At 47.7% G+C, this 23,240-nt stretch overlaps 1 protein-coding gene across 2 annotated transcripts in view; it reads left to right on the top strand.

The window, feature by feature from the left end:
- Positions 1-5,018: 5,018 nt before the first annotated feature.
- The window catches only part of LOC119162602 (major facilitator superfamily domain-containing protein 6), a 75,715-nt gene continuing 57,493 nt past the window's right edge, over positions 5,019-23,240 (top strand). Inside the window, exons 1-2 of one of the 2 annotated variants that reach the window (XM_075882274.1) lie at positions 5,027-5,255; positions 18,530-18,613. Coding sequence is in view for 1 of the 2 variants with exons in the window: in XM_075882273.1 (XP_075738388.1) it covers positions 5,177-5,255 (79 nt within the window). In the remaining variant the exon portion in view is untranslated. Of the gene's footprint in view, positions 5,256-18,529; positions 18,614-23,240 lie in introns of both variants that reach the window. The other variant, XM_075882273.1, reaches the window with a different exon arrangement.

Genomic DNA, 23,240 nt, shown 5'->3' on the forward strand with positions numbered 1-23,240 from the left:
CATTTTCACAACAAGAGTGGGAAAGGGCTGAGAAAAGGGTTCCTAGTAGTACATCAACAGGCCCAGATGGCATTCCAATTAGGCTGATAAAGACATTAGGTCCGAAGTCTAAGCAGGCTTTGAGAGAGGCAGTGAGTACAATAATAATAGATGGTGAAGTTCCCGATGGATGGAAACTTAGCAGGATGAGCATGATCTATAAAGGAAAGGGGGACAAAGCTGACATAAACAACTACCGTCCTATAACAGTGACATCAGTGGTCTACAGGCTGGCGATGCAGATTATAAAGGAAAGACTGCAGGCGTGGATAGAGGATGAGGGGGTGCTGGGGGAACTGCAGAATGGGTTTCGGAAACACAGGAGGTTGGAAGACAATCTGTTCTCACTGACGCAGTGCATCGAAATAGCAGAAAAGGAACACAGGCCCCTGTGGCTAGCATTTTTGGATATCAAGGGAGCGTACGATAGCGTGGTTCAAGAGGACTTGTGGGGAATAGTGGACACACTAGGCGTGGAACATGTAGTCACTAATCTTTTAAGGGGTATCTATAAAGGTAACAAGGTAGTTATAAAGTGGGAAAAACAGGTATCCAAGCCTGCAGAGGTAAAACGGGGGCTTAGGCAGGGGTGCCCCCTGTCACCCTTATTATTCATGATGTACCTGCAAGGATTAGAGGCAAAATTAGAGAAAAGTGGACTTGGCTTCAACCTCTCTTTAGTCAAACAAGGAAAACTTATTGATCAGGCACTACCAGCATTAATGTACGCAGATGATATAGTGCTAATGGCCAACAACAAGGAAGATTTGCAGAGATTGATGGACAACTGCGGTAATGAGGGAGATAGGTTAGATTTTAGATTCAGTAAGGAAAAATCAGCAGTCATGATTTTCAATGACAACGAAGGTAGTGAGCTTAGAATACAGGAAGTCACGCTAGAGATAACAGATAAATACAAATATCTGGGCGTATGAATAAGCAATGGGACCGAGTACCTGAGGGAACACGAAATATACGTGACGACTAAAGGTAACAGGAATGCAGCAGTGATGAAAAATAGGGCACTGTGGAATTACAATAAGTATGATGTTGTGAGAGGAATATAGAAAGGGGTCATGGTTCCTGGGCTGACGTTCGGCAATGTGGTCTTGTGCATGAGATCTGAAGTTCAAGCAAGATTAGAAATTAAGCAACGTGGAATAGGTAGGCTTGCTTTAGGAGCTCACGGGAATACACCAAATCTTGGAGTACAAGGTGATAAGGGATGGACATAATTTGAGGGCAGGGAAGCTAGCAGCAAGATAAAATTTGAGAAGCGATTGAGAGAAATGGGGGAAGAGCGTTGGGCTAGGAAAGTTTTCAGCTACTTGTACATGAAGAATGTCGATACAAAATGGAGGAAGCGAACCAGGAAGTTGACTGGTAAATACTTGGAAAACAGCAGGGGGCCAAACCAAAAAAAAAAATTATTGGTTAAGAAGAAGGTGAAGGAAGCTGAGACCGATATGTGGAGAATTGGCATGATTAAGAAGTCCGCACTAGAGATCTATCAAACTTTTAAGCAGGAAATAGCCAAGGAAAGGATCTATGATAATACTCGGGGTAGTTCTCTACTGTTTGAGACCAGGACGGGAGTATTGTGAACAAAGACGTATCGGGCCAAATACGAAGGGTTAGACACGGCATGCAGTGCGTGTGGAGAGGAAGAAGAAACTGCCGAACACTTGATAATGTTCTGTAAAGGGCTTCACCCTATAGTTCAGGATGATGGCGCAGAGTTTTTCAAAGCACTGGGGTTTAGGGACCGGGAGGGCAAAATAAACTTTAAGCGGGTAGACTTAACTAGAAGGAGGTTATCTGATTGGTGGCTAAAGTCAAGGCACGAGTGAAAATTAAACTCTTCACTGCAAAGTACGAATCCTCAAACTCTTTTTTAAGGAAAAAAAATAAATATAGTTTTGGTTCATTAGGTATTACGGCTTGGTGGCGCTAGCCACCGCCCGATCTAAAGGGTACAGCCATATCCATCCATCCATCCATCCGTCCAGCGATAGCTCCTTTGCCCTCGTGTGTCCCGAAACGCCGCATGCGGCACACCGCACCATGCGACGCCGCACGCCGCATCGCACGGAAAATCGCACGTCTGTCTCTCGTTTAAGGCGGGAGGCGTGTACAATATCAGTGGACGGCAGAGATGATGAGGATAGAGTGCCCAAGGGGGCGATCTCATAGGTGACCTCGGAAAGTTGGTGCAAGACTTTGTAAGGCTTGTTGTAGCGAGCGAGGAACTTCGAGGACAAGCCAACGTGACGGGAGGGAGTCCAGAGCAAGGCCAACGATCCTGGGGAGTAAGAGGCAGCTCTGTAACGGCTGTCGTAACGATCCTTTTGAGAGAGCTGCGAGGCAGAAAGGCGATCCCGGGCAATCCAGCGAGCCGCTTGAGCCCGAGTAGTTGCATCGTGAGCGTACTCGGTAGGAGTGTCAGTATGCGACGGCAGAAGAGTGTCAACAGGCAAAGTGGGGTGACGGCCATACAAGAGATAGAAGGTAAAAAAGCCAGCGGTGTCGTGTCGTGACGAGTTGTAGGCAAACGTCACGTAAGGCAAAGTGGCATCCCAATCACGGTGATCTGCGGAGACATACATGGATAGCATTGTCGTCAGAGTGCAGTTAAGGCGCTCAGTGAGTCCATTTGTTTGCGGGTGGTAGGCAGTGGTGAGTTTATGACGTGTGAAACACGAGCGAAGAATGTCGTCCACGACCTTGGAGAGAAATGAACGACCACGGTTGGTCAGCAGTTGACGCAGTGCTCCATGGGGGAGAATAACGTCATGTTGGAGAAAATCCGCGACATCAGTAGCACAGCTTTTTGGTAGCGCTCGCGTGATAGCAAAGCGTGTCGCGTAGTCTGTAGCCACCACTACCCACTTATTCCCACTCAGAGACGTTGGAAATAGTCCAATGAGATCGAGGTCAACGCGATAGAAAGGGTCTGTTGGAATGTCGATAGGCTGAAGTGGGACAGGTGGTGCCAATGAAGGACGCTTGCGGTGCTGGCAAGACTCACAAGCTTCAACGTATCGGCGCACAGAGCGATAAAGGCCGGGCCAGATGAATCGACGATATACGCGGTGATACGTGCGGGCTGCTCCGAGATGTCCAGCAGTTGGGGCATCATGATGTTGTTCGAGCACAGTGGAACGGAGCGTTGCAGGAACTACTGGAAGAAGTTCTGGGCCTTCGGTGCTTTTGTTGCGCCGATAGAGAATTCCGTCATGAAGCGTGAACAGGTGAAGGGAAGGCTCCGAGGTGTCAGAAGCTAGACAGCGTATGATAGACCGCAAATTGGCATCATTGGGTTGTTCCCTACGTATGTCCGTGAAATCAGAAATGGCGAAGACGCAGGCATCAGAATCGTGCGCTGACAGGTCAGGGGGATCGACGTGATGGCGAGATGGACAGTCGGCATCCTGGTGCATTCGGCCAGACCTGTAGCTCACGTCAAAGCTATATTCCTGTAGCTTTAAAGCCCAACGACCCAGGCGTACAGAAGGATCTTTGAGGGAGGACAACCAGCACGGGGCGTGGTGATCCGTGATGACCGAAATGTGGCGGCCGAACAAATATGGTCGGAATTTTCCAACTGCCCATACAAGAGCGAGGCACTCGCGCTCAGTCATGGAAAACTTGCACTCGGATGGGGAGAGAAGGCGACTCGCGTAGGCGATTATACAATTTTGACCCCGTTGTCACTAGGCGAGGACAGCGCCAATACTGAGTCCGCTGGCGTCGGTGCGAACTTCAGTGGGCGCAAAAGGATCGAAATGACCTTAGGTATGCGGGGAAGTGAGCAACGCAGTAAGTCGGCGAAACGAATTGGCTTGCTGGGGACCCCAAGAAAACGACGTGTCCTTGTTCAGTAGCTGTGTCAAAAAATGGGCAATGTCGGCAAAGTTGTGGACGAAATGCCGGAAATACGAACAAAGGCCGGCAAAGCTCCGTACATCTACCGTAGAACGGGGTGTGGGAAAATTTTCGACGACGCGAATTTTGTCGGGATAGGGTTGCACGCCTTTAGTACCGACAAGATGGCGTAGCACAGTGATTGTTTGGCGGCTGAAACGGCATTCGGAGGAGTTGAGCTGTAGGCCTGCCCTTCTGAAAACTTCCAGAACAGCTTACAGACGGTTCAATCGTCATCTTCGTCGCCTTTATAGTGCATTCGTTGATGTCAGTGATGACTTGTATCAGTATCATCGAGTCTCTCGTAATCTTGCGGTCGGTGTTGTCGAAAGACATATTAGGTTCTCTCCTTAAAGGGACCATGACATGGTCACCCTACTACAATTCATGGGTTTCAGCATAGACTAGAAGTAGAGGGTCTATTATGCTTGTAAAGACATGAAAAGCCTGCCATAAATAATATTTCAGCGCAAATCAAGTCATAGAAGTTGCCGGCCGTAAACTTCGCTCACTGCCAGCGACCGCCATTTTGTCATGGCACATGTGATGTCACATGAGCTGGAAGGAGCGGAGCCATAGTTTTCGAACGAATTTTATTTGCCCCTTCAAGTCATTTAATTCCGGTCCCAAGCTGGAGAAAACCAAGTTATCTCGATTTCACGTGCAGCTGACCACGGACCACTATTCTTCACTGCAACGCAGACGCTCGCACAGATAGTCACTTGTTACGTCACTGTCTTGAGTGAACCGTGAAGCCCAACTCTCAGGCAGCCCGTGCGTTTATAAAAAAAAATGTTCAATTTTAAATTAGGCGCTCAACCAAATGCGCTAAAATTTCGTCAGCTTGTTTGTGAACGCACAAAATTAAGCCCCATAACACAGATTATGATTGAAAATTGAGTGACATGGCCCCTTTAATGATCGTGCCGCGCAAAAGCATCGCCATTTTGGAACTGGGCAAGTGTTGCCTCGACCCCGAACATACCTGCAGCGCGTGGCGCCGCTCGGCCCATCAAAAGAGCGACAGGATAGCTCGTCGGCGGCCGAGTTGGTGACGACGGCCACTTGAAGACAATACGCGAGATAAAAAGGCGCCACGGGACGGTCACGTGCTCCGCTCCTCGCACTCCGTCCGTCGGTGCCGCAACGCTGGAGCTCCGTGGGCCCGGATACTCGACATGCTCGTCGTCTACTTGTAACCGCGCCAGTGAAAATGGGAGACGAAGTGAAAGCATGCAAGGCCAACACCGAGTTGGTTCCTCTTAAGATTGTGCTCTTCCTCTGGTACGGAGGTGAGTGCTCTCCCGTTTGTATTTTTTAGCGCCAGCTTATCGTGTTCCTTTAGAGTCGTCTGTACAAAAGAAAGAGAAGCCCTTTTCGCGGTCTGAGAAAACATTCGGCTGTGACATATATGTACTGACATCTTTTTAAGTCACGGGAAGAATGAAAAGTTTCTCATTGCTTTCTGCATTACTTTTGCCGATCGCAGTGTGCGAGAGAACAAAAGTAAGGTTACGTGCTTCCGTTTGGTTAAAGCATTAAAAGACGAAAGCGAAGGTTGAACCGCAACTGTCACACGTAGTCTCACGCGCCGCCTCGCTATGGGGCATTAGTTCGTTACGGTATTCAGGCGGGCGTTTCAAATTGACGTAAAAGCATTCTGAATTAATGATGCTAACATTAATTATGCGATGCGTTAAAGTATTTACGATTCGATTTCCCATTACCAGACGCAAAGATACGAATTACCGTGAAAAAGTCGCAAACGAAATTGTCAGTGGTCCTTTAGTAGCATTACATGCCTGTCGTGCCAGTGGAATGGGGTCAAGTGTCGCGAGTGTCAACACCAATACAAGAGCAGCGAGAATAGACTTTGGAAATCGTAACGCCATAGCGTTAAAGAGGCTGTATACCATATGCTGATATCCTCTGGGCTGTGTGCGAGCTAGAAAACCCTACCCAAAGAATCAACATTTAAAGAAACGATTAGGGTCGGAATCGAACTCGAAATTCTGCGGATTGGTCAGCTATACTTTTATTAAAGAATCACTTTGGTGCTTGAAACTGTTAGGCAAGATACTTTACGGAGGCATCGTCTCGCGGCAATGTGCCTTGCAGTTGCAGAGTTTGCCGTCCGCAGTGACAACGTAATGAGCATCACATATGTGCTCCCATGAGCCAGCAAGCTATAGCCTAAAGTTGCTTGATGCCGCAGAAGTATGGCAACGACCATTTAGTTATGATATACACATCACGGAAACGTCGCAGGCAATTTGTTGGGCTCTAAGCGTGAGTGTAGACGTTACGCTGGACCCCTGTCATTGGGTGCCAGTGTATTCAAAGTGCTTGGTAAACACATAATAAGCACACAACCACTCAATTTAGACAAAGACGTTGCTGCAGCTGGTAATGCTTCATGATGAAACAAGCGCTAAAAATTGCACACACTCAGAGAGGACACAGACGAGTGCTTACCAGCAACTGAAAGTTTTATTTCGAAGCGAACACTAATAAATGCCTCACACGCACGTACGTCATTCCCCCTGCCATCATCAACAACGTGATATACCAAAATAATCACTCCCATAATCGATGGCACACAACGGAAACAAACACGTGTCAAGAACTAAGAAAAGAAAAGAAATCGTAAAACAGAAAAAAAAAACACTGGGTTATGTTCCGTCCAAAAATGCAAACTCCACATCTGTTCCATATGGTAATGCTTGGCCCGAGAGAGAAAACAAGAAGGCAGGGAGGTCATCCAGATGCTATAGGATGTGGTGTGCTACCCTGCACCGGGGTGTAGAAATAAGGGATACACACGAAAGCGTTCTACTTAGAGTTGTTCAGACAGACCAGTAGTTCGTAGGAGTGCTTGCACGGCCTTCTTCTGCAACTTTGAGGTCCTTTTTCTTTTTTGTGACGGGGGCCAACTTGTTGAGTGCATTAGAGAGGGATTGTACGCTATATTGCGAGCAGACGCACAGGACGCGTCGAATCGGCTCTTTATCTCCGCAGTGTATAGGCCGGCGGCAGCCATTCCTATGCGCACTCGTAAACCCGACGCCCAACCATAGTCTGTACAGAACAGTAGCATCACCTCCTCAGAGTCGCTGGAAGTCGAAGGCCTAACATTGTATCAAGAGAGCGTGACCTTGCATGCGTAAAATGCGGCTCAATCCAATGTCACAAGAAGCATTGCCGAGCAAACATGCACGCGGAGCTTTCTATAGCAGGACCTCGTGGTCTTCTCTATATGGGCTGAACGGGCAGCTTGACCAGCTCGTTCATTGCTTATAAATGCACAGTGACTTCACAACCATTAAAATATGACGTGGCACACTTCCTCGGTAATGCGGTATTTCTGCTGTCCCAAACACCTGTTCGTGCGAGCCACGCCCACCTTTGGGTCTTTTGGTCGTGAATGAGAAACGCAGCGCTGCCGTTGATGTTGTTGGGTCCTGAATTTTATGGTTGGAATCACCATCACCGCAGTTGAGCTGTTCGGCAGGACGCAGCTGTCGGTGTAGACGTCTGTACAGTCTTGATACTTCTCATATCAAAGAGGTAATGCGAGCTGCCAAAAGGCTGGTTTTGGCGAATCTGTTTCACCGATGTTTAGCATTGTCAAGCTCGCCAATGGCTGTTTGAGGCCCCAGGGAGGAACCAAAGGTCTCACCGCCAGCGTGCAGCCAGCTTGTACAAATTCGCCATGCGTGGTTTGGCAAAAAGATGTTCTTGTCTGTCCGTCGGCCGAGACGCTATAGGTAGTGAAGGCGAGTCCGGGCCTTATGTGTGTCCACTTCAATATGGGTCATTAAGACCTGTTAAATGGGAAGCATTTCTTAGCGAACTTCGGCGAATTTGAACGTATCTATCTATCTATCTATCTATCTATCTATCTATCTATCTATCTATCTATCTATCTATCTATCTATCTATCTATCTATCTATCTATCTATCTATCTATCTATCTATCTATCTATCTATCTATCTATCTATCTGTCTGTCTGTCTGTCTGTCTGTCTGTCTGTCTGTCTGTCTGTCTGTCTGTCTGTCTATCTATCTATCTATCTATCTATCTATCTATCTATCTATCTATCTATCTATCTATCTATCTATCTATCTATCTATCTATCTATCTATCTATCTATCTATCTATCTATCTATCTATCTATCTATCTAATCAGCCGCCTACGACTTTTAGCTCTCCTGGCCGTTTCAAAAATGGTATCAATACCAAACTTGGTATCGCATAACATGGCTATATGAGGAACATATCTGAGTAGTCATAGAATGAAAATCATGACATGTATGTCATGAATGTCGTGATTTACATTTCATGGTCCTGCAGCTCTTGCGGTGGTTTCGTTCACATTGCATGTTGCAAAAGTGGTATGGTATGACGTAATTGCATGGTGAACACAAGCGACAGACCCTATAACATGAAGATGACGTTATGCGTGTCATGTAACATGACTAAATGCCACGCTCATGATCCACTGGTGGCCGTTTCGCCAGCTTCACTTATAAAAAATTTGGTATTACGCGACGTGAATGGATGACGAAGGTATGATACTGGTGCAAACATGATACACATGGGATACGTGTCATGTAACAACATGAGTACATGCTACGCTCATGATGCGCTCGCGGCTGTTTCGCTAGCTTCAGATGTACCAAACTCGGTATTACGTGACGCGAACGGACGACATAGGTAAATGACACATCCAAACATGATAATCACGACATGCGTGTCATGTAACAACATGACTACATGCCACACTGATGATGCGCTCGCGGCCTTTCGCTAGCTTCCAATATGCCAGATTTGATATTTCGTGACGCCAATGAATGACGAATGTATGTGACTGGTGCAAACATGATAATCGTGAGATGCGTGTCATGTGAGAACATGACTACAAGCCACAGTCAAGGCGCGAATACATTTCGACATAACGCGGTGTGCGTGCTTACCAGAGTTCGTTTCGTCGCGTCACGCCGGCGTTGCCACGCCAGGCGCCGGTGCTGCCATATACTAGCAGGCGCGCTTCCACGCTGCGTTGCTTTGACGCATGCGCGTTTCAGCGCGTCCGGCGTTCCTCCGTCATGAAAAGAGGGAGACGCAGTCTTGTCTGGGTAACGCATCGGCATAGAGTAATGTTACTCTAAGGCATCGGCGCGAAATGCAGCATGTCACATTTCGCGCCTGTTGCCGTCGGGTCGCGCCTGGCGTCATACTATAGAGCGCTCGCGTTTTGCTAACGTAGCGTCGCTGTGCCCAGCGTGCGTGCGCGTGAAAGCTACATTGGAGTATATTGGGCTCTTCATGATGCACTCGCGACCGTTTTGTTAGCTCCGCATGTACCAAATTAGGTGTTTCGTGACGTGAATGGACGACCAAATATATGACTGGTGAAAACTTGATAATCTTGACACGCTTGCCATGTAAGAACATGACAACATACCACGCTCATAGCGTGCTCGCGGCCGTTTCGTTGCTCCACATGTACTAAATTTGGTATCAGGTGGCGTGAATAGATGACGAAGGTAAACGACACATCCAAACATGGTAATCATTACAAGGAAGTCATGTACGGCTTCGTTTACCTTCAGCTCGTAATGTTGCGCTAACTTTAGTGACATATCAATATTTCTCCTTTATGCTTCGCATATCACTGATTCCTACTGTATGTGGGATCTGCCTTTTTTTTTTGCTTGCGATGCGGGAACCGGTATCAAAATGTAGCATAATCATGCCTGCTTCGCATGAAGTCGATTCCTGCGGAAAGGGCCTATTTTAAATCACGACATCAATTGAAATGAACCGAGATCGTCGGTGGGGTCCGACCTTTGCCCTGCGCACGCGACCGATTGAGTTACAAGAGAAGTTGGCATGCAACATCTGCAGGAGTCGGACAGGTGATTCGGAGGTTGCGGGACCCACCAACAAAAAGGGTCTTTATAGTTACTACACAAAATTAGAAGTGTATCTAATACGTTCTATTGATCTGTTGGAAACAGTATGCATCGTGTAGTTTATGAGATCCGTGCAGTGACGCGCATACCGTCATTATTGGCATGTGATTCGTGTAATAACACGTGCACACGTACGTTGAATAATGCAATGACCGCGACGGAATAATGACGTGAGTTACGCTATCATTGCGCGCGTGGCAGAATTTAAGATTTTCTACGGGGTCGGGACGTTAAGAAAGTGAGCACGATGCTCCCTTGATGGTATGCGTCCTTTTCTATGAAACTCTTTATTGGGCTAAACTTGTGAGATTACAAGCATTACACACTGTTATCTGCGGCAGGCACGGCATTCTCACAGGCGCGCGCATCCTGTTCTTTGCGTCCATGGCTGGGCGATGCACACCTTCGCGAAGGATTGCCGCTGTTTCATTTGAGGCATATACACCAAACAGAGCGCCGGCCATCGATAAACCGATTTGCGGTAAGGGACATTTAACACGCGGAGCATTAGAGCCTTATATATATGGCTGCTTCTCAAGTAAACTTCACTCGCGTCCTGCCTGTCATGATAGCAGAATGAACTCGAACAATCAAGAAGCTTTTCAAGCATCTGCACCGAACATTGGCAACTATATCTTGTAAATGAAAGAGGAATGCATCAAAATCATATAAATAAATGCGCGTGGCAAAATTATGCCACGCGGCCCTCTGAAATCCCAGCAAAGAAAAGGCAAAATAAAAAGTCAATCATGTCGTGACCCACATGACCCGTCATTCAACGTTGCTATGCATGCACGTTTTGACATGCATGCAAGGCACTGAAACGCTCCGCAGTGCCCTTTTTAAAACAGTGCGGGATCAATACTGGTATTTGCAGCGCTTGCGGCGTCTTGTACTTATCACCCTCTTCTTCGTAAAATGTCTGGCCGCCAGATTATCGCGCGACTGTTGCTGTTTCGCGATGGGTCCGTGTAGATAACACGAAAGCACCAGCAAGCATGGACTCTGCCCACAGTGGCCCGAGTGTCACACAGGCTTTCTTTAAATGTCTCACTGCTCATCTCTTCAGCGGCGGCAAGGGCGTAGCCATGGGGGCTGCTTATGGGGCTTCACTCCTCTCCATCCCGTGCCGTCATGCAAGGCCAAATAAAACAGCGTTTTGGCATTGCAAATCGTCATTTTCTTAACGAACTTCGGCGACTTTTAGCGTATCTATCTATCTATCTATCTATCTATCTATCTATCTATCTATCTATCTATCTATCTATCTATCTATCTATCTATCTATCTATCTATCTATCTAATCTTAGCGCCTACGTCTGGGTACTTTCGTGATCACCTCCTTAACTTAGGGTAGACCGAAATCAGTGGGGGAGAGCAAGAGGGTCGAATGATTGTGGCTGCCTTGTTATGACGGGATTATTGTGAAAATCTCGACGCGTTCGACGTCGTACCCTTTCCTCCAGACACGTACGGCACATAGCCGTATTCGCGATTTTAACTGAGCATTCACCAGTTAGCAGCCACACCTGGAAACGGCGCAAGCAAGGCCAACCAGAGAATACGGTCAACCTTGCATGGAAGGATCCACGTTGCACGCGTTGAGAAGCGGCCGCATAGTTACTTTATATTCGCCATGCCGCTCGCTTGAGCCCGAAATAAGATGGTTGATCCTTCCGTCACAGGAATCGGTATAACACGAAAGTAAAACCTTTCTTAGGCAGTTATAGACATTTATAGTTTACCGTTAGCGTAGTAGTGGAGGTTAAGTGAATAGCGTAGCCATGCAGCAAACGCTCGTAGCGGACAGCGCATTATAGTTTAGCGATATAGCGTTTACGTGGTTCACGTGCCCCAGCTTGGGTGGTTGACAATTCGAACAGTCAACCCTTCGTCACACAACAGTCAACCCTTAATTGTCAACTCTTCGGAGGGTTGACAATTAAGAACAGTGAAAAGGATATTAAATAAATCGAGAATGTTTGCCTGTGTCACCGCGTAAAGCAGTGTTGCAAGTTTGCTTTAGTAATTATAAAAGTAAATAAATATTAAGCACGCACCAAACGTGAACGGTTTATGTTGCCGATTTGTTCACATCGATTTTCTAGTTATGCCAAGACACGCTCGAAATGGGAAGCTATCTCAAAGACTACGCCAACTTATCCTATGTAATACTCGGTCGTCGAAGCTAACTGAAGGCAAGCGAAGACACTTTAAACAGTTGTTTGCTGCGAACAAAGTCAATGGTTCAATAACTACACCAAAATCACGTCGTAGTGGGCATCCGAGAGCACCGCCATGTTTTACGTACACTACGTACACCTACGCTAACACGGTAACGTTAAATCTAAAAAAAATAGTGCGTGTACAGTAAGCGGTACGGGTATCGTACGGTACGTATCTGCGCATGCGCACTCGGATCCCGCTATCACGGTACGTCGGGTATCCCGGTAAGCCCGGTATGCTATAACTGTCTATTGACATAAGAGAGCTTATACAGCGTCTGTTGGTGTTTGACAGTTGAAGCACCGTTTTCCGTAAACGCATCTACGTCGAAGCTTATGGATACATTGGCATCCTTACAAATAACACGTGTGATTAAAGACTGATTAATAATTAAACATGCCTTTGTGGCCATTGATGCCTTTGGAAGCTGTAGTAGTTAACGGTAGAACAGAAGAAAGTGGTGTGACAGCGTGACTGATTGTGCGCAAAACTTGGGCTAAGGCCGCCCACTCGCGCAATGTTTTTAAACGCCACATTTTTTCGCGGGACGAGCAAGCGGGGATCGCGAGGTTACATCCAGGCGAAGCAGGTGCTTTGTGCTATGCGTTGCAGAAAATTTTTGGCATGGATGGATGCTACCAGCCATTCCGGCGCTCTGGGCAAGGTCGCCACTATGGTCACAGGACAGTGCCTTCACTGTGGGGAACTGGTTGACACCTAGCACATGGCGTGGGCCTTCCAAGATGACGCCGCTATTACTTCTAACCCAAACCCTAGACGAGAGGACTGGGAGCCGACTGTGCTCGCTTCTCATACTCTCAGGCCCAGCAGGCCTTGGTCCAGAGAGCCAAGACGGCGGCTTTAACTGATGGGGTCCCGGAATAAAGACTCCACCTAGTCTGTAGGGACCTCTGACGAGGTCCTAAGCCTCTCTTTTGCAAATAAATGTTTGTCAACACCACATGGCGGTTTGTTAATTAAGGCGTTAACAAAACTGCACTTCCATTGGAAACGTGCCGAATAGAATAAACGTGTAGAAATGATGCACCAAAGGAGTAAATCATGGATTTAACTGTAATGATGCATTACATGTACCAAGAGTACTGTGAGAGGGAATTCGTAGATATGAAAGGCCTGTTTTACAGGCTACAAAGTATGTCACCGTAGCGCAGTGAATAGCGTGCCCGGCAGCTCTTGTCATCGACCAAGAGGTCATGAGTTCGACCCCCATCAAAGGGCCCCTAAACCCCCTCTGATATTTTCCCAAACATTTCAAGTAAACAAGCGCATCGCATGCAGAATGCCGTCGTGATCAACCATGCCACACGCCGCAGCGCTACAGGTAGCGGGAGCGCCACAGTTTCGAAAAAAAAAAAACAATAGCTTCTCCTTTCCGGTCCCCGCCATTCCCGCCACTGACATGTGTGACATCACCAGTGAAACTCGATGACGTTACCACTTTCGATGTTTGCGATTGGCCGAGCGACAACTGGCGACTTCCGGTCACTCTGCAAACAGCTGCTCGCGCGCACCTTGCTGTTCTTGGTCGTGATGCCGCTTGCGAATCGACATTTGCGGCACGTAACGCAACACAGGGTTCATACCGGCACGATTCGTAGGGACACGGGGCGGCACGACAGCGACAGCGGTTAGTCAACGATCAGTGCGCCCAGATGACACACACAACACAGTTGACGGCGAGCTGGGTCGTTGGAGTGGCGGCTCCCGGCAGCCGGAAGCAGACGCAGTCTCGAACAGTGCGTCAGTGGTGACGTATGTCACGCGAGATGAGCAGGGACACTCAGCGGACTCAGCGAGGAGGGGGCCAAGCGGTTTTGGAAGAGGGTAGCGTAGGAAAGAGGAAAAGAAGCGACCATCGCGTTTCGGTCATCAAACGCGTTTAACTCCGCGATTACGGGACCGTTTTGAAAAATTCGCACGGCTACGTGTTCGTTGTAAACTCGAGCACAACATCCTCACCTCAATTAAATTTCGACCGCTGGGTGACTGAGGAGCCCTTTAAAGATATGAAAAGTGAGCAGTGGAATAATATTTTAGTGCAAAACAAGTCATAGAAGTCGCCAGCCGTGAACTCTGCCCACCGCCGGCGACCAACACTTTGACATGGCACGTGTGACGTCATGAGCTAGAAGGAGCAGAATTGTTGTCTCCTAACAAATTCAACCGCTGCGGCTCATTCAGTTTCGGTGCCAAGCTGGAGAAAGCCAAGTTATCTCGATTTTACGCGCAGCTGACCACGGATCACTATTGTTCTCCGGAATACGGACGCTCTCACAACGAGTCCCTTGTTACGTCACTGTCGCGAGTGCACAGTAAGGCCCAACAGTGAGGCAGCCCACCTGTTTATAAAAATGTTTAGCTATAAGTTGGGCACTCGACGTAATGCGCTAATATTTCGGCAGATTGTCTGTGAACGCAAAATAATTAATTCCCGTAACACAGGTTATGATCGAAAACTGGGTGTCATAATTGTAATCAAGCACTATGCCACAAAGCCAAGCCTGGTCCTTTGAGAAAAGACTGCATGCAGACGTAATGCTGGTGAAACCGTCAATTGTGGCTGCCCCACATACATGTTCGTGTGTACAACATTTGTACGCATATTCGACGTCATTTCGTATCGTCTCCCTTGAAAATAATTACACCACAGTCACTTTCACTCCGCATGCTACTCATGACATCGGTTCCCATGGTACGTAATATCTTCCGAGTTTTCTTTCGCTGGAATAATATCACTAATTTTGAAATGTCTTTTACGCATTTTTGTGACATGGGCTCGACGAAATTTTCACAAATGTCCTATGTTAGGTCTACAGCAGCCACAATATACTTCATTTTTGCTGATTACCCCGTAAACATCTTTCACGTCACGGCAGGCGCTGCGCCGGCCTCCCAACCGGGCTGCTGAAATGAAGCGCCTTCTTCTTTTTCTAACCACGTGTGGGAGGGGCCATCTCCATTTTTTTTTCACGCGTCTTCTCGCTTACCAAGCCCGGTAAAAATGAGGTTTTCGGAACCGCGAAATTGCACTTTACTAATGCGCGAAAATTTGTTTTAGGGGTGAAGCACCTTATATAGGGTCGCACGAAAACCATTGTTGTTGAGGCTCCGAATGGATGGATGGATGGATGGATGGATGGATGGAAAAAACTTTATTTATACATCCTGTACAGGGTGTAGTCACCTGCCTGACTAATCCCACGTTGAGACTGGGATGTCAAGCTTCCTAGCCTTGTCATGGCCATACTGGACCGCCAGGATTTGGTGGATATGGTCGTGAGACTTTATCATCTCTGTAAACCATTCCCGGGAAATGCCACGGCCAAGTGACTCACATTCCCAGAGCATATGCTCAAGCGTGCATACTTCTTTCTTACATACCTTGCAAACAACATCCATATCTTTTATATCGTACCATTCTTTTACCTGTGCCGGTGAGTAATAAGACTGTGTCGGTAATGGTCTAAGTGTGACCGCTTGTGCTCTGTTCAGTCTACAGTGAGGGGATGCAAACTCTCTCCTCCCTAGGTAGTAATGATCAGTAATTTCATTATAGGTCATGGGCGTATCCCGCTATAGATTTTCGAATCTAGCAGAATCAAAGCCACGTGTAAAAGCGTCCCTGTCCGTAAGTTTGTGGGCAATGCTGTTGGCCGATTCATTTAAATTCATAGGAATGTCATCGAGTGATCCAAGGTGCGCTAGGAACTAATATGTGTCATGTGTATCAATGACCTGTTTACTATTAATAATTCTAACTGCTTGTAGTGTGATCCTGCCCTTGCTGAAAGCTCTGATGGCTGGTTTTGAGTCACTGTATATCGCGGTGTATCGATCATCCGTCAGGGCCAACGAGATGGCAACCTGTTCAGCGATTTCCGGTTTGGAAGTGTAAACCATGGCGCAGTTGGTACACCTGCCCTGGTAGTCTACTACCGCGGCGAACTTATTTCGGTCTTTATATGAGGCTGAGTCAACAAAGCAAGCCCCCTACCTCCTTTATCCAACTCCTTCAATAAAGCCTTAGCCCGGGCTACCATTCTGGCTACGTTGAAGATTTGGTTCATATTTCTTGACAACGGGGCGACGATGATGCTCTCAGCAAAGTCCTGTGTTATCTTGGAGTACGTCACCTGGTCAATGACAGGGTTGACCATGATTCTCTTGAGGATCGATTTCCCCGTGCAAGTTGTAGAGAGTCTTGCTATTTTTGACCTTTCTTGAGCCTCCACAATTTCTCTAGTCATGTTGTTCACCCTTAACTTCAGAAATTTTTGAGTGCTGGTGCGAAACGAGAGACCCAGTGCACTCTTGATGACTTTCTTGATCACCGCGTCGAGCTTCTTTATTTGGTTTTGTGTGCAGTTATACATAGAAGCCACATATGAAATATGACATAGCATGAAAGAGTTGATCAACCTGATAAGATTGTCCTCTTTCATGCCTTTTTGTCTCCCTGCAAGTAGTCTGATCATCCTGTATGCGTTATCTGTCTTGAATATAATTTTCTTGAGTGCCATGTGATTCCTGCCATTTGCATCTATAAAGAGGCGGAGTACCCTCATCGTGTCGACTCGGGGTATATTTACCCCGTTTTTGGTCAATATATGTATGTCACTTTCGGATAGTGGCTTCCAGCCCTTAGGTCTTCCTCCTTTTTCCTTTTTGTAAAATAACTCCGATTTCTGTGGGGAGCACCTGAGACCAGGGGGCCTCAAGTATGGCACTGTCTGCACCGCTTCTGTGAGTGCATCTTGTACCTGTCCTTCACTACCACCAGCACACCATATGGTAAGATCATCAGCATGGATGGTGTGGTGAATGTTGCTGATATTGCTCAGTTTCCTGGACAGGCCGATCATGCACAGGTTGAAGAAGACGGGAGAGATGACCGAGTTTTGAGCGGTTCCACGATCACCGAGTTGAACCACGTCTGAGTTGGTGTCTCCTACCCTTAACCTCGCCGTACGTGCTCCTAAGAAAGATTTTATGAGGGGTTCCACGATCACCGAGTTGAACCACGTCTGAGTTGGTGTCTCCTACCCTTAACCTCGCCGTACGTGCTCCTAAGAAAGATTTTATGTAATTATACATTTTCGATCCAAGTCCGATTTCCTCTATCGTTTGAAGGAGGTATTTGTGCCTAATGTTGTCGAATGCTTTCTTCATGTCTAGTCCGAGGATGGCTTTGGTATCTCTAGAGTATCCGTCTAGAATGTGGTGTTTAATCTGCTTCATAGCATACTGAGTAGATAGTGTTATGCCTGCGAGTCCACAGCGAACGTCCGTGCCTCTGGAAAAGGCAATCTGTGTCAAGGCCAGCACGCGAGCCCGCCTGACTCGAACTCAACGGCGTCATCACGCGGTGGTGCCTTTCTGCCGCGCACGTGCAGTGAGTCACGTCAGCCAGCGAGCCGGCGCCTTCCTGTCTGGCGAGTCTGACGCAATGCGTGGCGACGTCACTCGTCCTTGGGTGCAGCCACGTGCAACGCAGCGGCTCCAGATTCGATCAGAAAAAATGACGCGGCCCAGCGGCGACCCCATTGGAGGAGTCTGACCTCACGACCAGTGGCGCTTCTGGTTGGACATTTGGTTACTCAAAAAATCCACCCGGTGCATATAAAAGAAGCCCTGCGGTGTGTCGCGAGCAGTTGAGCTATGTGTTAGCAGTAGACCTATGTGTTAGAGAGGGGAGCTCGGCTCTTCGGGTCTCTAAGCTGTCGGCCCCAGTGCCGAATTTGTAATGCCTCTGTATATATGCTGTACATAAACCTTGTTTACTTCACCGTCGTCTCGTCCGCTCGTCTATCAGCTCTGCGCAGAAGCAGTCGCGAGCTGAGAAACCTACGCTACCAAACGGCTGGTGACCTTCTCGGCGGAGTTCGAAGCAGTGGCGCCTACGGGACCGTGTTGGCGTCGCCGTCTTTCGAAACAGTGGTTGCAGCGGTCAGATTCGTGGCGCCCTTCGTAACGTCGTCGGAGGCGCGCTACGCAACAATAGTGAGGATCTGAAGCCTAACATATGTGTATATGTTGTTGTCCTCCAAGAAATCCTTAAGCCTGTTTAGGATTGCATGCTCGCCAACTTTTCCTACACATGATGTCAGCGATATTGGCCGCAAGTTCTCCAGACTTGGAGGTTTACCCGGTTTCGGTATTAGTATGACTTGAAGAAGTTTCCATTCATCTGGAACTTCACCCGAATTCCATGCTTCGTTAATGAAATCAGTGATTGATTCAATAGAGGGCTCGTCGAGATTCCTGAGTGACTCGTTGGTCACGCCTTATGGGCCAGGGGCAGACTTTCTGTTTAACTCACTCAACACCCTTTTGATTTCAGATAAAGTGAAGGGTCGATCCAGCTCCGGCTGAGGGGCTCCCCGGTATTTCGATCGTGGAAACCATTCTGGCTCCTTAGCGACTGGTAGGTATTTGTCTATGAGTTGTTTAATAACTGTTTCATTGCCTTGATTTTTAAAGGCTGTGTGTATGGCCCGGGCATTTAAGACAGTGTCTCTAGTTGGACCTGGTGCCTTGCTCGTCTAGGAGGTGCTTAATGAGTTCCCATGCTTTGCCGTTCCTGATGTGCCCGTCAATCCTTTCACAAAATTCATCCCACTGCTGCTTACATAGGTTAAGCAGTGCAGTTCAATTTGTTTATTCAGTTCTGCTATTTTCTTCTTTAGTTTACGATTGAGTCCTCCATTTTTTAGTAATGGTCTGCTTTGCTTCAATTAAGTGGGCTAGTTTAGAACAGAGCTATTTAATCATACAAGTTGCGAAACTCCCCATAGGCTCCATGTATCAAAATCCGAACACAACATTGGCTGAAATGGCGGGAGTAATATATAGCACCATCTTTTGACAAAACTAACTAGAAAGCGTAATATTTTGTGTTTTTGCGTTATTGTGAGCGCCGCCGCATTCTGCTAAACAGCATGGCAGCGCCTAGAGTTTGTTCTTAGGTGAGTTGGTGCCTAAGGGTGCTGAACATGTTACATTGTCGCAGTGGTGGAGACGTGATAAAGAACAGATGAGCTGCTTGTTTTCTTGATGTTGTGTCCATTTTCATGGTTTCCGCATTGCCCTAGAAGTAACGTGGCTATAAGCGGCATGTTCGTGTAGTAGGTGCACAGGTAGCACAGCGTTATGGACGGTGCAGCGAAGTCGGTAGTTTATCAGATTCATGTGGCGGGCCCACGATGTTTACATTTCGGCAAAATAGTGAGCGGCAAGGCGTGATGCAAGCGGGAAGCAGCGTTGATCCGGGTGGATCCAACTTGTGAGTCTGTCGATGGCAGCAGACGACGTTGCCTGAGCAGCAAACGCCGGTGCTGTTGGAAAGACTCCACGAACATAGCACCTGAAGAGAAAAGAACGTTTGCAGTGCTAGCTGAGAGTAAATAGCAATGTTCACGTTCCCACTTTCTTGTCATCGGGCTTTCATAATTATATAGTATCCCGGCCGGTGTCTCATTGATTTCGCGGTTAGGGAAATTCGACCGCTGTGGGCAAGACAAAGCGGCCAATTCGCGGTAAGTACTGAGCGGTACTGTTGTGCTTTGGTTTGCACCCCACCGTATCTGTGTCTTGTTTGTGCGGCCATCACTCCCGTCGTGTTAGTGAGACACATCGTGAACCGCAGAGTGAAACAGTTAAAAGGATTCGTCAAACTTCCCGTGAGCAATCGATCTCAAGCGCACATTTTCAAACGAGCAAGCGAAGAGTAATTGAAATAATCAGGGCACAGCATTAAAACCATGGTAGCACGAAATTGCAAGCACCGCCTTCGATGAAATAAACCTTGACGCTTTGACCCGGCTTCGATTACACCTTCGCAGAGCGGAAACAGCTGACAGTGGTGGCGGGCGCCGTGCAAACCTAGACCATTAATTGAGGCGACAACGTCAGTGTTGCGTGCGGCGTTGAGTTGTCTAAAAAAAAAAAAAGGCACACGCACAACTGGCGATGCAGTGTTTTGTATTGTCTCTCCCAGATGGCGCGACGATCTGCTCACTCCCGCTAGGTCGGCCAATGGCGTGGCCGGGTTTCGGAACGCAGTTTCGCAACTCAAATGATTGAATAACTTTGGTTTAGAATTCATGGCCTCCACGTTAGCGTCTGTGAGAAGCTTTTTGGTGGCTGATTTGATATCATTCCTGATGAATTCGCACCACTTTTTGAGGCTTGGTTTGGCAGCATTTGGTTCACTTTGCGTTCTAATTTTGCTATAGACATCCCAATCAACAACATCAACTTCTTGAGTGCGGCCTTTCTCAACCTCCAGCTTAACCTCGAGAACATAGTGATCACTACCGAAGTTATGACCGGTATTTGTCCATATGGGATGCTCTATGTTCTTGACAAAGGTTAGGTCGGATGTGGTGTCTCTACGTACAGGATTGTCGATTCTTGTGGAATCACCTTTATCCGTAATCAATACCAGGTCTTGCTCGTCAGCATGATGCCACAGATTCCCGCCTTTGGGGTTTGTCGCAGTATATCCCCAGAGTTCATGAGCAGCGTTGAAGTCCCCTAATATGATTAGAGGCCTAGCTTCCGCGAGTTTCGTAGCATTCTCGAAAATTGTCTTGAACTATTGCTTGTAGTGCTTCGGGTTACTGTAAATGTTGAGGACAAATAAGCTGCTGCATCTATGATTTTTGTATGAGACCAGCACTAATACCTCCACCATGAGATACTTTTAGTTCTTGTCCCCAATGCCCAGATCGTGAGAGATTTGTGTCAGCTGCTTATTTACAAACACACATAAGCCTCTACCATAGGTTTTGCACTCTATAGCTTTATACCCAGTGAGCGTGACGTATCCGTACCCAGTTTCTTGGAGTACTATTATAGCCGGCTTAGATTGCAGTGATCCGAGATTTTGCTGAAGTGTGGCACGTTTGTTGCTGTACCCCCCGCAATTCTATTGCCACACTCGAAATTCCCTTTTAGTGTGGGCTATATTGGGTATTCGTATCCTCTGCCTGGAGAATCATGGAGGCTGTGAGGAACGATGGTCCACACTACGCTCTGTCGTTGCCGGACATATTCATAATTTCAAGAGTTTTTACTCTTTCGCTAAATGCCTTAAGCCCTTCCCTAGGATCATTTATTGTATTTTGCATTTGTCCCACACTTTTTTTTAAATAAAGTTTTTTCATTTATTTCATTCACACACTCATCGCTAACTGTGAGACGCTGTCCATGATCATTTTCATTTTATCTGTAAATGAGGCTAGTGTTTGTTTCATTTCCTCAATGTGTGTTTCAGTATTATTGAGCTTACTTTCGATGGCTCTGCGCTTGGCCGACATGGCCCCATCATCCACAGGCGCGGGAACTGGCGTTTCCTTTGGCGTGTTTTTGTACTCGGCCTGCTGGGTTTCACTTGAGAGTTTTTTAATTGCTGCTAATTCTGTAAGCATAATTTTGTTCATTTCCCTTAGTTCTTCGTTTTCTTTCCGGAGCTTCTATATTTCCCTACTTTCCTCTGGGCGTGGGTCGCAAATCATGACACTTACCGGTTCGGTTCGCGCACCATCGTCCCAGGCAAGTCGTATGTTGTTGGAAGATTGTCCTCTGGCAGTTGTCGTCTTGTCCCTCATTGCCAATCCCTTGACTTTGTCGGCCCACGTGGAACCAATGCCTCCTTCGGATTCCGGGTTGATCAATGGACTCCGATTCCCAGACCTCACCACAGATTCGTACCTGGACACACTCCTTCTTCTGGATCTAGATACACTCCTTCCTCTGAATTGGGAGTGATGTCGAGACCTGGACCTGCCGCGAGATGCTGCTGTTGGCTTCGAGTCGTCCATTGGAGCTGATGCCGTGGAGTGCAGCTCGGATGAGTGCAGGTTCAGCGGATTGTCGGCTTGTTCCTTTTCAGCGTTGGCTGCCATTGCTCTTTCACTTCTTCTTCTGACAACACATGGAATTGTGTAACGCTGTCTGCACATCTTGTCCGCCGTGGGGTGTGGTCCACTGCAAAGTTCACATCTGGGTTGACACCTGTGTTCTTTAATCACGTTTATTGCGCCACGTCCTCTTCACATGGTCTCTTCCGAGGTGGGGCACACGTCAGCTCTGTGACCGAGCCAGCCACAAGCATAACATATGTGGATCTTTTTCTCGTAGAGTGAGCACTTCACCAGGATCGGACCATACCTGACGAAATCTGGAACCTTGTAACCGTCGAAGGCGATGATCACCGTGCCGGTTTTCTTAATTTTTTTAGCCACGCTGCGCCAAGGGGTTTTTTGGGTTGACAATATTTCTCTCAAGCTCCGCCGTCCCGTCGGCGACGTCGATGTTTCTTATCACTCCTTTGCACGTATCGTCTGGTGCAGCCTCATAGGCGTTGATCTCATAATTGCAACCGCCCAGGTCGATTGATCTTATTTTCACGTACCTCTCAGCATTTTCCCGCTCCGGTGTACTCGCCACCATTATGTTCTGGCTGACGTTCGGGCAGATGATCTCTGACGCCATCTGGTCCAAGCCCAGCCCTGTAGCTTCGATGATGGCTTTGCCTACCTTGGTGGAGCCCATCTTGCTAATATTGCTGCCGCCACGTGGTCGTAGGATGATCTTGAAGTGTGCCTTAGGCATGTTGGGCATGCGGGACGCCCTGGTGACTCGGTTCTTGACCTGATTGCCGTTCTCAAATGTTCTAGACGCCGCGTCCGTGTTAGGCCCAGCTCCGGCTGAGTCCCCGCTAGCAGCGGATTTGGTCGACATTCGCTTGGAAACTGCTGTTTGCCACCCGTGCTCTTTGGTACACTCAACGGGAGATATGCTCTCCCCGTCCATCATTACTTGCATGCCGAACACGCGGCCACTCGCCCCCGACGAACGCCACTTGGCGCGCGTCCGTGTGGCGTTGACCCGGCTCGGCGCAGGCCTACCTCAAGCACGGCGTCGTTGGCACAAAAAATCTCGTAAAATGACGAAAAGTACACCCACCATAGAAATTTGATGTAGCCTTGTTCTCCTCGATGTTATGCGTCGATCAATGTAATCCATTCAATGACACACATTGATTG

The sequence above is a fragment of the Rhipicephalus microplus genome, chromosome 2 (genome assembly GCF_043290135.1).
Source record: "Rhipicephalus microplus isolate Deutch F79 chromosome 2, USDA_Rmic, whole genome shotgun sequence".
Classification (NCBI taxonomy): domain Eukaryota; kingdom Metazoa; phylum Arthropoda; class Arachnida; order Ixodida; family Ixodidae; genus Rhipicephalus; species Rhipicephalus microplus.